Raw genomic sequence first — 13,913 nt, 5'->3', positions numbered from 1 at the left:
TCCAGGCACCCAGAGTCCTCCTGAGATTCACTGCCATTTTCCATAATTTCATCAGCGTTGGAGCAGATGTCATGTACAGGGCTTGGCACTGCAACACTGTCTGGAGACTCACAGTCTGAGGAGGGTCTCTGCTGACCACCTCTCTGGAAATAAGGGACATTCAATACAGGATTTTAAAAGGAAACCACACCAAATATACACTCTGCAACAACAGATCTACAACAGAGTTAGTTCTGCTGTTGTGCTAAGAAATGTCCATTCTCAAGTGTTAAAGTTTGTTCAAATGTGTTAACAGTGCGTCACTTATAAACCTCAAAACTATATTCGGAATCTGAGGACCTCAGATTCCGAGTTCTGATAAACATGGGTTTATCAGCTGTATTGTTTCTTTGCAGGCTTACCACTTTTATATGTTGTGACAAATTCAGTGTAATTTGTAATAATCATTACTAACTGTATTGTTGACAAAGGCCTTGTCATGTGCTAGCTTTTAGCAAGTAAAGTGAACACAGTCAGGGCGTCCTTTCCCACAATGTTCTTTATGCAATTTGCTTTTATTATTATAGTCCTCCTTCAGAAAGCCTCCAAAAAATAACAAATTATTTTTGCTTCCTCTCAAATATCAGATTCAGATGATATTTGTGATTTCTGTTTTTCTATTTGCAAAAGCTTTTGTTTTTGGAGCTGGAACATCTCATTAGAGACCCTAACAATCAAACAGGGCCAGTTCATTTAGATGCTTTTTAGCGTCTATTTAGCACCTTGCTCCGGAGTGCCTCCTACACAGAGTCGGAGCATGTGTATTCTCCTCTGCACGCCGGCTTTGCAGTGAGTGCTACTGTAGCTGACAGTGGTAGGCCAGCCCACGCTCTGCCTGACACCGCAGCCTATGTGTCACATTGAGAGAGCATCGTCTAGTCAGTGCCAAGATCAACGCGGAACAAATGCAGAAATATCATCGTACACCAAACACCTGAGCAGCCCCAGTCGTTTTACAAAGTTGCATATCAAGTAGTCCATGTAACCTTCAGTAAAGTTTGTTTTTATACCACAGGGAAGCTAAAAAAGATTAGACAAATGAATGTTAATGGCTGGTTCTTCCCTCCTTTGTCCTAATTGCTAATCAATAGTTAGCCCTTCTCTGACCCAGAACAGCATGGTGCGGGGAAACAAACAGAATAACAAGTGGTGCACCGTGTCCAATTGATCTAAAATGCTAACTGTGCCCAGAGCGCTGTTAGACTCCACAAATATTTGTTTATAACTCTAGCTTGCATAATATCGTAAAAGTATCCTATTCATTTAACCTGTCACTTCTGGCTAGACAAAATTACAAACACATTCCAGAAGCTTTATTTGTTATGTTGCACAAGTTGATGTTGTTGTTATTATTGGTCAGGAGCAGCACTCATGTACAGTAGAAAAAGTGCCAGAGAGCATCTGCCAGCTGCTGTCACAACTGTGCCCTTGAGCAAAGCACTTATCTAGAGGAGCAGCCAGCTATAAAAAGGCTATAGAGCACTTTCCAGCTGCCAAGTGTGGATTTACAAGTGCATAAATGTATGGCTGGGCTGTGGGGGAAGCTTTAGCAGCAAACTCTGGGGAACTTGTAGAAGACCGTCACATACAGGTATCAATTAACTGTGTTTTTGATTATAGCACTACATTTTAAAAGACATCAAGGATTTCTGTACTATTGTCAGGTGCATGCTTGTGCTTAAGAAGCAATTTCAAAATAGTTTTATTAAATCAATGATGAATGGATCATTATCTTTTGTTGTGCATCTAAGTGATTGCTCTGTGTGTATTATCCAGTTGTGTTGTGTTCCTGATTGAGGTCATAACAATGAAATAGGTGCTGGGATAGACTCCAGCCTGACAGTTCCTAACAGTTAACCTCTGCTTCTAAGGACACACCACCATCATCTTTCAGTGTCATTATCTTCACTCAATAGTTCATAATTCCAGTGTTGGGTTTGAGTGTATTTTTGCATTACACTCACAGGTCTCAGTCTTGCACTAAATTCTGTTACATATTTGTCCTTTTTCCAGAGTGTTTCAGTGAGTGTGATGCTTATATAAAAGAATAGTGGAAGAAGGAGACATAACATGTGAGCCTGTCATGTTCCTGCACTGGTCCAGCCCTCTGTGGACACACCTCCTGTTCAATGAGCCGAGCTGCTGATGGACCCACAGTTTGAAGAGGTCCTCTGCAGTGAATGCTATGAGAGAGTACAGCCAGGCAGTGTGTGGTACTTGTGTGAATGAAAGATTACAAGGAGAACACAATTTGATATCAAGCTGTAAACCATTTTTGGACAAATTCACATTTTTTGACAAAACATCTTGTATTGTTTACTAAAAATGGCCACTATAACTCACTGGATGTTTTTTAGATCAGTCGACCCAACCCTGTTGTGTGATTGTTAGCACAATTGCCCTGGCTTGACTCGTTTTATTTTCTTGCCTAGAACATAATTTAAGGCCCCTGCTATTTTCTCAAACAGGTTTATCATCCAATACAAGATAATTAAACTCTGAGAAAAAGACGTGCTGTGTCTTAACATGTAGGGAACTTTTAATAAGAGCCACAGCAGCTTTCCACGTCCTTCTAAGTTACAGCTGTTCACAGTTCACAGGACCTCAGTAATTAATTCTGCCTTGCCAACTTCCATTTGGGTCCTTGCTGTTGATGTCATTCCAGTCACATCTCCACACCTTGGCTGGTGTTTAAGGTCAGCTCAGGTTCACAGCGCAGTCTGCAGAAACCCTGCTCCAGCCCTGTTTGAGACCACTCCAGATGCTCTCACTCTTATGGCGTTTCAATTATATTGTCTGTTTAGCAACTATATTCAGCTTAAATAATGGCCTTTTATGTTAAGTGTACTGAGGACATGTGCATTTCACTTTGTGAGAAAAAGTTATGATACCACTGTGGACATTTTTGAAGTAGTGTGATACCTTGATTTGACTCAGTTTGGTTCAATATTTTAAAACCATACAAGTGTCTTACTGGTATGATTTGTCAATTGAATTATACTCAAGCTGCAATACAACATTTTTAGAAATATAGTGGTTGCATCACTTAATCGTGCTTGCGTCAATTAATTTTAATTAATTTTCTTAATGAATAATTGTGTTAAGTTTATATTCAGCTAAGAGACCCAGCTTACTAAAATTTGTCATCACTTTATTATTGACACATATACAAATACAGTAATATCTTTAATATTCTTATGGTCTTATATTAGCTCTGACATAAATTAAGACTTTTCTAAAGCTATTCAGGAAAAGTCCAAGTTTGTCCTGTTTATGTGATTATTTTTCAGTGTCATTACTTGTATTTGAACAAGAGCATCTAGTTTTGATAGTTTTCTGTGTCTGTGTATCTGATCATCCTTAGTTCTTTCAAACCTACAATACGACGCAGCATTCAACAAAAGGATTATCTTGGACCCATAGATAGGCTATAAATCTATTGCCAGTAGCGCTCGTGAGCTGGTAGAGATTGTGTGCGCAGTTCTTGTCAAGTCTTTGGCCACATCAATAATGAATTCCTCTGTCTTCATTCAGGTATCCTCCGAAGGTGTTTCAAGTACAGCGAATGTACTAACACAGTAGACAGCTCCCCTTATAAATGTAAAGCACGCAGCCTGCCTTTTTCCCATCAGCGCGCTCAATGATTTAAAATAGGAGCTTGGCGTTCTGAGACGTGTGAAGGAGAGAGACTACTGACACGTGTGACATCTACCGAGCATCCATCAGTGGCTTTTCGGTGAGCGCGTGCAGCTGTGGAGCCTCACAAACATGGCACTTGTTTTTTATCACCAGCAGAATCCCAGTGTGGTACCCCAGCGCACGCAGAATGATACCACCTACATCCCATTTATCATTAAAATCTATGCAAGTTAGACTAATGGAATTTAGGGCTGAACGATTTGGGAAAACTGACAAGCGTTGCGATTCGATTTGCAATTTATGTTTTAATAATAGGATTCTGTTCAAAGTTCACATTTTAAACCCAGCCGGGAGAAGACAGAAATATGAACTCGCTAACTTAAAAACCACATTTCAGAACGTGTTTGTACAGATTTAAACTACAGGGTTAGCAGTTTGTTTTACGCAGAAGACAGGGGATTTTCTTGTCTATCTATACATCTATTTTTTTTTTATCCAGGGGGGAAAAGTGGACACTTGCTACAGCTCCTCTGGCGGGACCCCAAGGCGTTCCCAGACCAGCATTTTTGTTGTTTGTGAAGGAAATTATCGTCCTTAAAAAATCAGTCTTTGCGATTACGTCCATTTAAATTGCTATTTTGATTCAGTTGCGATTAATTTTACATCCGTAGTGGAATTGCTCCTCGCTGCATTATTACTCTCGCTCTTAAGCTCTCATAGACATTCTACGGGACAGACGTCTTAATTAGTAATTCTATTAAATATTTATGCCAGCTCCCTCAATTATTCTCACTGTCAAATATTTCACTAAATATTCCATTCCACTGTGTCTTGGAGATGGTGCTGGAGTAATTAGAGTGCTCATAAGCAGTCATGGTCTTTTCTCCATTTAATTAATTTAATGAACCATGTTTAAATAAGTGTCAAATACGTATACATTGACAATGGATTACTCTTACACTTTTAGACTTACGCTGCTAATTAATTCTATTTTAATTGAAACGTTGAGCTGTTGAATTAGAAACACCGAATGTGTCTTTAAAAATAGATCATTGTCAAAAGGAATAAGTGTTAAGAACGGCCTTTTTCAGCGCTTCTCAACAGACCCCAACATGTTTACACACATCAAACCCTAGTAGCCGTTTTGTGTTGTCATATTACTGTCATGTTCAAATGCAATTTAATAATCTGATAGCAAACATTTATACTCACACCTGCTCCTGTTTTTAATGTTTTAAATGGACTTATGTGCTCATTTGTTTTTTGTATCTTTCGCTGTTTGAACAAGAGTAAGTCAGGGGTGTCCAAACTTTTCTCATTAAGGGCCACATATAAAAACACACACAAAGCTGAGGGCCAATTGAGTGCCATAGACTGGTCACCAATACAATGAATACTTCAAAATTTGTGTTATTATTACAAGTTGAACCACTAGACCTTTATTCATGCTTACATCCACAATATGACACATTCGATATTTGATACGGGCTTGTTAAAGTAGATTTTCAGAAATGTACAGTAAAAAGTACTGTTTAAAGTAATATGGGCCAATTCACCTGGAAGCTTGAGAGACAAGAAAAATTGGTCTGTGGGCCGCATTTGGCCCCTGGGCCACAGTTTGGGCATGCCTGGTCTAAGTGCTCTCATTGGGCTCTCCCTGTATAAATAAAGATCGATAAAATAAATGTTCGAGAAATTAATAAACATGGAATCAGATGAGGCATTATGTCAAAGAAATACCAAAATTAAAGTTCAAATTAGTCACACTTAGGCCTGTCAATATATGAAACCTGGAACTATATGTTTTAGGGCTGAAAATGTATCATGTGTACCATTTCATTGTAAAAGTGGGAAGTTTTAGGGGATATTTGTTTGAATGCAGTTAAATTTGCGCTGTAAAAGGTTGAATAAGTGACTTCTACGGCAAATTGTTGTTTCATTCTGTTATTTATATGTTACAGCTCAGGCCTCTTAATGATTCTGTCTATTTGAAAATGCTTTTACAAGGATTATCTTGCATTATTCTTATTTTTTTGTTGGCATAAAGTAGTTTCAATACTATAGTTTATCACAGTATATCTATCGTGAGAGGCATTGTGACACTGTCTGTATTTAAATGTGTTTTTAATGTCTTTTCAGAGCATAATACATGAATACCATCGCAAAATAAGTACGCACATGCCATTTTATCCCTTATTATTTGAGTTAATATAGGTTCTACAATTCGATTATGCCATCATTTCGGATGATGAGCGAGGGCCTGTGTAACTATGGGACATTCACTGTTTTTGAAAGAAATATCAAAAACAGAAACGTCGAACCTTATCATTATTTGTTAGGGACTGGATCCACAAACCTGCAATATTAATCTCATGTTTTAAAGTCTTTTCAACTGACAACAATCACTCCTTTCCGAGGCTATTGTGAAAGAAAATCATTTTTTGTTTATTTATACTGACAGAAAAGACGCTAAATAGTTTGCTGTTTTTTGTTTCATGTGGAGACGCCTGGTAATTAGAGAGAGAATTAGAGGTCAACAAATCTGCAATCTGACAGTTAAACAGCAAATTCACCATAACGTTTGAAAGTATAAGCATTGTAGCATGTTGTGATATCATATGAATGCAGCCTATTTAAGTGATTTGAAGAAGAAAAAAAATAACCTAATTAGGCTTCTCTCTCATGATCCCCGTGCACTGCCAGTACCACCATTTGACAAACACTATATATGGCACAGCACTTTATTGTCTGACAGGAATGCAAGATCCATTGTACACTTTGTGAGTCATAATTACCTCATACCTTTGCCCCTAATGTGGGCTGCTTATTTATGCATTGATTTAGTACTTATAAGTTAATGTCTGTGCATTAGTGGAATCACTGTAGTATAATGAACGCACTTCAACAATGACATCATGATATTGTCCGTTCTTCCTCTACTGTAGACTGTAGATATAAATGGGCATCGCTAACGTGCTAAAATAGGAATCATGTGCGTGTTTCCATTACCTTCATCAACTTCGCTCTGGATTCGCTCTTTGGTTGCTATGATACTCGCGGTCCAGTTATGAAACTCCGCTCCAAACTGCTCGCCTCGATGAGCTTCATTAGACTAAACTGAACGCTCCCTTAGTCCACTTCTTTATACAGTCTGTCATCTACACATTAACATTTGCTAGAAAAAAATGTATAAAATGATACTAAGGACATAGTCTGATAATTATAAAGTAAACTGTTTAATTTATTTGGCAAGGGAACAATGCAGAGATATAAATATTGTAGGAACATATGGTCATTTTTGTAACAGTGCATCTAAAATTAAATATACTCCTGTAACATTGCTACTATAAATTCTAATAGCGTAAAAATGAGTCAAAAGGATCTGATATGTCAAGCTGTCATGTTTACCGTTCCACAGCACAGCGACAAATTTGAGTTAAACTTAGCACCTCTGAAATGTAGTATAACATTCTCCATCTGTTATGGCAGAAGTGTCATCCCAACCTTCCAAAGTGCCAACTCTACCCCCAAACAATATGTACCGCTCAGTATTTTCCACGTGAATGCATTTCGGTATAACTTCATAGATGGTGGCGAGGTATCAGATCAGACATGCCATTTTGTTTCTCTTGCTGTCATCTGTAATTTCACCTGCGCTAATGACCACTTTGAATCCATTACATTCGCTGTGTGCCATTCTCATAAGTGGCTTTAATGTGCACAGCTCTGAGCGCGGCACCATGGATCTCTTACTGGAGACGTGGCGGCGGTGTATCACGTGACCCTCGTTCAAATGGCTCGCCTTGTCGCAGCTAAAACCGGCCATGCTGCGCGAGCGAACCTATTAAGTCTATAATGTCTTGGGCAGTGTTAACAATATGCGCCCTGAGGATTGGAGATCTTGCCAGTCGCAGTGACGTCCAAGGTATTAATAGCTGACATGCTGTTACAACCTCAAAGCTCATTATTTTTAATTATTGCCACTTTTCAAGTCTCTTATGACTGGCTTTGCCTCTGTGGTCACTGTTCTTTCAATTAGTGGGTTCTGACTTATCACATAATCATCGCATAATCTTTGGTACCCTTCAGAAACTCTACAGATAGTCCCGAACTATTACACTTTATTCTTGGATGTGCAGGTTTTTTGAAAGGCTATTTAATTTTAATATTGGTCCTTGAGAGATCGGGCTATCATTATGGATAGCAGATGGTGTGATATGCAGTATTATCTTCTGCAAATTTATGGTGAGTCACAGGGGTCACCAAGCAAATGAAACTTGCCTAAAGTGGATATGCAAAACAGCTGGAAACTTGGCAAACAAAGTCTATCATAATGAATCTTTATTATGCACACAGTGAAAGACAATGCATTACAAATCGAATGCTTGTTGCCTTTGAGGGAAGCTAGTGGTTATTGAAGGCAAAATCATGAAATCATTTAAAGGGATGACTAATGTTGCCAAAATTAATTCACCTGTTAAATGCCTTTTATGCCATCAGTCATTATCATCATTAGTTAATCTGGAGTTTGAGGAAACATGAGTTAAAGTTTGACATCACTATACTTTATGTTCTCCATTTTTATTTGGGATAATGGGAGTGTATCACAGACTCTTTGGTGTTTTCTATCTATCTATAAATTTCAGAATGATAGAAAATTAGGACCATTGCCATAGTGATTAACAATTTAAAACAAATCATATCTTTTGGGAAAAAAGCCCTCCAAATGTTGCATATAACAGGAAGCTAAACACACTGCATATGCTGCTACCAATAATTTCACTGCGTTCCAAAAAAGGATATATTGTTTATTTCCATCTGCTGTGTACACAATAATCAAGATCTTAAATCTGTTGCTGCCAAAATGATTTTCTATTTTTCCTAGATCTTGTTTGTCTTTTGTACAATCATGGCAAACATACCGCATTCCCATTTTAATCATCACATTTGGGATCATACTTAGAATTGCGAATTGCAGTACAAATAGCACAGTTAATTTATCTCACTGTTTATTCTCCTATTTCCCCAGAATTCTTTTTGGAGCTGCTGGAGAACACGGAGCGCTCCCTAAACGAGATGTTTGTCAAGACCTACGGGAAGCCTTACATGCAGAACTCGGAGGTGTTTGAGAACCTTTTTGCCGAGCTGAAACGATATTACACCGGGGGGAACGTAAACCTGGAGGAAATGCTTAATGACTTCTGGTCACGGCTGCTGGAGCGCATGTTCACACTGCTCAACTCGCAGTATGTCATCACTGAGGACTATCTGGAGTGCATCAGCAAGTACACGGACGAGCTGAAGCCCTTTGGAGACGTGCCCAGGAAACTGAAGGCTCAGGTTACCCGCGCATTCATCGCTGCACGCACATTTGTCCAGGGGCTCTCCGTGGGACGCGAGGTGGCCCAGAGAGTAGCCAAGGTAATTTGTACACCACTACTGCTGAATATAGGAAATCCCACTGGTTGTTAGACTTTGATTTTTTTTATAGTTGTACCTATTACATGTTTGTAATATGTTTGTAGAACTACACCCATTGGACATAGAGCTCTACGCTGTCCTGGATGGGGATGTTATGATTACGATTTGAACTATTACTGATACTATGACCAAACAACAGTGAAATCCTATATGCAGACTTTTTGTTTTATTATATTTAAAGCTACTGTCTGTATGTTTATTTGATTTTACCTGTAGACAGCAGATATGAAACCTGTCCCCACTCCCTTCACCTGGTCTCTATTCTCTCTGGTTTTAGTGCTCTCTGGTCCTCTTCTGTCAGGTCAAACCGAGCAGACAGAAGTAACATAGACAGCATCTAGTGGTGATATATGAGAATACACCAGGGCAGGGCCGACCATATAGAGATGACTTGCTTTGCTTTTTGTTTTTACATTAATATTATGACCTGAATAATCACAATTATTGATTAACCAAATTCTGACATTCATTCTGACTTTCCTAATCCTGGACAAACAAATCTGCCCATTCACTGTGATGTAAAGATCAAAACTAGCTCCCTCTAATGTGTATTCATAGAAGAACATGTTTGGGTGGCAGGGATTTAATTTCAAACCTACCTTTCTTGAGCTGGGGAACCTGATCAACAAATATTTCTGGCAATATTTTTTAAATCATGTTCGGCTTGTTCAAGGTCTGTTCAGTGTACTTTTACTATTTTAACTATTTTATCTTCTCACCACTTGTTTCTGTCTCTTGGTGCAACTCTATGAACTCAAGGTCTTTCCTCAGCATAGAGCTAAAATGATTATAGATGACTTGGGATAAAAGAAAAAAAAATACTTTCTACATCGCAGGTTATTGCTCTACTGGCTAATATTTGTTCACCCACTCAAGGAAGGCCATTAATCACATTGAACTGGCTCAGATATGTAGACTTTGATAGTATGCAATCTTGGTGCAGTATTTTACAGTGCACTTGAGCCCATGAAGTTTTGTAGACTGCGAAAAGGCTTGGATTTAAGAAACAGTAGCTCCGGGTTATCCATGCTTTTAGTGGAGGCGATAAGCTTCAAATCCCTGTAGTCACCCGAGCTTCTTTGTGCTATTACCACATTGCTATCAGTAAGATTGGATTATCTTCCCTATTATAAATATTTATGAAGCCAGTGCACTGTACACAACAACAAGACAATGAAAGGACAATAAAATCAGCCGTACAGTTTAAAATAATATAAAGAAATTATTGTTTTTCAAATGATTATAGGAGTATTTCTGCATACACAATTTAACGCCACTTGCTTGTTTCCATAAAAATGTTATAGCTTTGCATGGAATGTTCCAAAGTATGGTATTAAATCTTGTATTAATTAAATTTCAGGTGTTTTTTATATATTACTGTGTGCGGGTGGATCTGATCCGTAATAGACATAGGACGATATTGAAATTTTGTGTGACGATTATCATGGCCAACATAATTGCGATTAACGATTATATCACGATAATGACTAAAGTTATGGATATGAATAAACAGAAAATATTATGGATTAGCAGGGCCGTCGACTGAAATTTGGAGGCCCGCGGTAATAACCCTCACATGACCCCCCTGTAATACAAATTAATAGGAAGAGGGTCCAATTCTGGGGGCCCGGGACAACACACGCCTTTGTCCCACCACCCCCATTGACTCTTCTGTGAATAAGTGTTTTTTTTCTGCACATCCTGGTGATATAATGGCGATTATCTTTGTTGCCGATTATCACGATTATATAAAATGCCCCACGATCGATTATTGTCAGCCTTTTTTATCACGATAAACGATATTGTTTATTGTCCCATTCCTAATCCGTAACTTGGCCTGGTACTGTCACCTTCTTATCGCCATAAACATAGATAAATTTAATACCATACTGTTGAACATTAAAGTAATAATGTCTCCATGGAAACAACCGTGTGGTATACTCTCCACCTTAAAAGTTATGTAGTACTTCTTCAAGTTAATAAAACAAGCAAAATGTTACAGTAGCGGTAAACGGTCACAGTTTTATATAGCACTTTTCTACCTTCAAGACACTTAAATCGCTTTAATCAAAGACCACTCACCCACTCACACACACATTCATACACCAGTGTACGCACACACTGGGAGCGAGGGGGGTTAAATGTCTTGCCCAAGCACACAACGACACTACTCATCTGTGGGAGCTGGAATTGCAAACCTTCGGATTAATGGACCAGCGCTCTACCAACTGAGCTGCTGTCGTAACATCTTGTCTTTATTGCTATTTCTAGTAAAGTTGCTTGTTCAGGAGAGGGACAATAGCGTTACCGGGAGTGTAAAAAGATATTTTTCACTGGCCTCATTGTTTTCGCATAGTAAATCAGTCATGTTAATTAATTAGCGTCAGTAGCTTTCGTGTAACTGCAAAATACACAGAATATTTTGCTATAAAGCTGGTTAAATAAAGGCTAGATTTGTATGAAGACGTAATCAATGATGCTACTTTCACTTCAACCCACTTCTTTCCTCATCGTAATCTTGCACTTGTTGAACTTGGAGCGTTCAAGTCCCCCCACCTCCTCCCCTTTTTGCACTGTAGCTCATTTATAGTCTGCCATAGAGGATGTGTTGTTAGTATGTGTTTACTGAGTTACACGTCGCATTGCTTCCAAGCCAGTGTGTCCCAGTGCGACCCTTTGACATTTCAGTGGGACCCCAGATCCAGGTCGTGTGTCTGGGACTGCAGGCCTTTGATCCCTCCCAGGACCTGTAAACTCATCTCAAGGGGTTGGAGTGGGGGGGGAGTGTAAGCATAATGCAACAGGACACCCCCGAGCTAGCGATGCCTGCGAGATGTGCTGTCCCAGATCCCCATTAGGATCTATAGAGATTTAAGGCAGATGATGGAGAGATTTTATTCCTTTTCACAGCTTGTAAGACATCACAACAGCAGGCTTTGAGTAAGAAGAGGCTTATCTCCGCACCTGTATCTGCGCTGACAATCTTATAATCGCACGCATTAAGATCAATTTGAATATCAGATGGCGGGGAATTAGACACATTAGGATAATATGTGTGAGATAAAGAAGCGACAGCATGTGTGGGGATTTAAAATGGATCAAGGCGCAGTATGTTATCATTGTCTTGAAGCATCACCATGAGGAAAAAAAAAAAATGTAATCGATCGATGCAGTGGTTGTATATTCAGTGTGGCATCATGTTAGTAATTTTACATTCCACAACGTATAATGTCAACCTGTGAATTATGAATTATGAATTGATTCTGGCTCGGAAGATGTTCAAAGACAAAGGGCTAAAATGTGCAAAATTAAGTGGTGTATTTTAATTCAGAAATGTCGTACCTACTATTAATGTCGATATATAATTTATTCACTACAGTGTGCAGTTAGCAAAAAAAAAAAAAAATCAAACAAAGGCTAAATTTCAAGCACTTTGCTATTTAACACAGATCTACTTTCTATTTTCATTATTTAACATTTTGGTTATTGATCTAAAATAGCTCAGAAACAGGTCCATTGACTCGCTGTTCAAAACTGCAGAACTGTTAGATCCCATCACTTCACCGTAGCATATTTTCAATCACTTGTTTGTCTTGTTGAAAAAGTGTCTATGTGACATGAACTCTACTTACACGCATGACCTGGAATCATAATTTCTTTATTAATTGGAAGTAAGTCTCAAGCATATTGGGTTTGATGATGTTTCATGTAACTGGTTCCAAAATCACAATCAATCCACAATCCAGACAGTAAAGCCAATCGGTTTAAATCAAATTTTCTAACTTTAAGTAAAGGAATACCCCAAGGCTCAATTTTGGGCCCACTACTTTTTACTATTTTTATTAATTCCATTGGTTACGATTTAAGAGAAAGCCACATATATGTATCTGCAGATGATGCTGTTTTGTATGCAAACCCTCCCTCTGCTGATCAGGTGCTTTTAAAACTGCAACAAGATTTTAATGATTCCAAAATTCCCTCATAAATTTTACACTGTCTTTGAATGCAAATAAGATGAAGTATATGTATGTTTCTAGAAAAGATTTAAGTAACTTGCCATTTAAAATCCTTTATACACTCAAACTCAAGGCCCGGGGGCCAAATGCGGCCCTCCACATCATTTCACGTGACCCTCGACTGGGTAAACTCAAAGGTATGATGGTCTTAAAATGTAATTTTATCAGGAGATACACAGTAACACAGCCACATTTTTACATCTAGGCAAATGCATATGTAATATTTGTAACTTGAACAAGTAATAAATACAGAAACAGTTAATTAACAAGTTAAAAAAGCAGTCATCCGGCCCTTTGAAGACTGATATTTTGCTAATGTGGCCCCCGGTGAAAATATGTTTGACACCCCTGCACTAAAATGATACATTGAAAGAGTCAACACTTATATATTTTCGTCAAGCCAAAACACAATATTTATCTCGGAATAATGTAATGTCATTTAATTACAGAAACAAATTTTGTATCCCAATAAATTACAGAAAAGAAATCGTGCAAGGAACCTTTCTTACTGTACTAGATTATGGGGATGTGATACATGCAGACTTTGGCTTCTGCTTTGAAACTGTTGGATCCACTATTTCACTCTGCCCTTTGTTTTATTACAGGTGATGGATTTAATCACTGTTTTGTCTATGAAAAAGTGGGTTGTCCATCACTGTCTGTTAGAAGAGAACAGCACTGTATGAATACCTCACCTGCTTGTTAATCATTGATACCGGAACATTTAATATCAGATCA

At 38.4% G+C, this 13,913-nt stretch overlaps 1 protein-coding gene across 1 annotated transcript in view; it reads left to right on the top strand.

Moving 5' to 3' along the window:
• The window catches only part of gpc6b (glypican 6b), an 81,846-nt gene that overhangs the window by 21,971 nt on the left and 45,962 nt on the right, over positions 1 to 13,913 (top strand). Inside the window, exon 3 of the mRNA XM_033987481.2 lies at positions 8,708 to 9,099. Coding sequence (XP_033843372.1) covers positions 8,708 to 9,099 — 392 coding nt within the window. The remainder of the gene's footprint in view (positions 1 to 8,707; positions 9,100 to 13,913) is intronic.

The sequence above is a fragment of the Periophthalmus magnuspinnatus genome, chromosome 21 (assembly GCF_009829125.3).
Source record: "Periophthalmus magnuspinnatus isolate fPerMag1 chromosome 21, fPerMag1.2.pri, whole genome shotgun sequence".
Classification (NCBI taxonomy): domain Eukaryota; kingdom Metazoa; phylum Chordata; class Actinopteri; order Gobiiformes; family Gobiidae; genus Periophthalmus; species Periophthalmus magnuspinnatus.
Note: the sequence above shows the minus strand (reverse complement) of the source record. Positions and strands in the feature narration are given on the sequence as shown.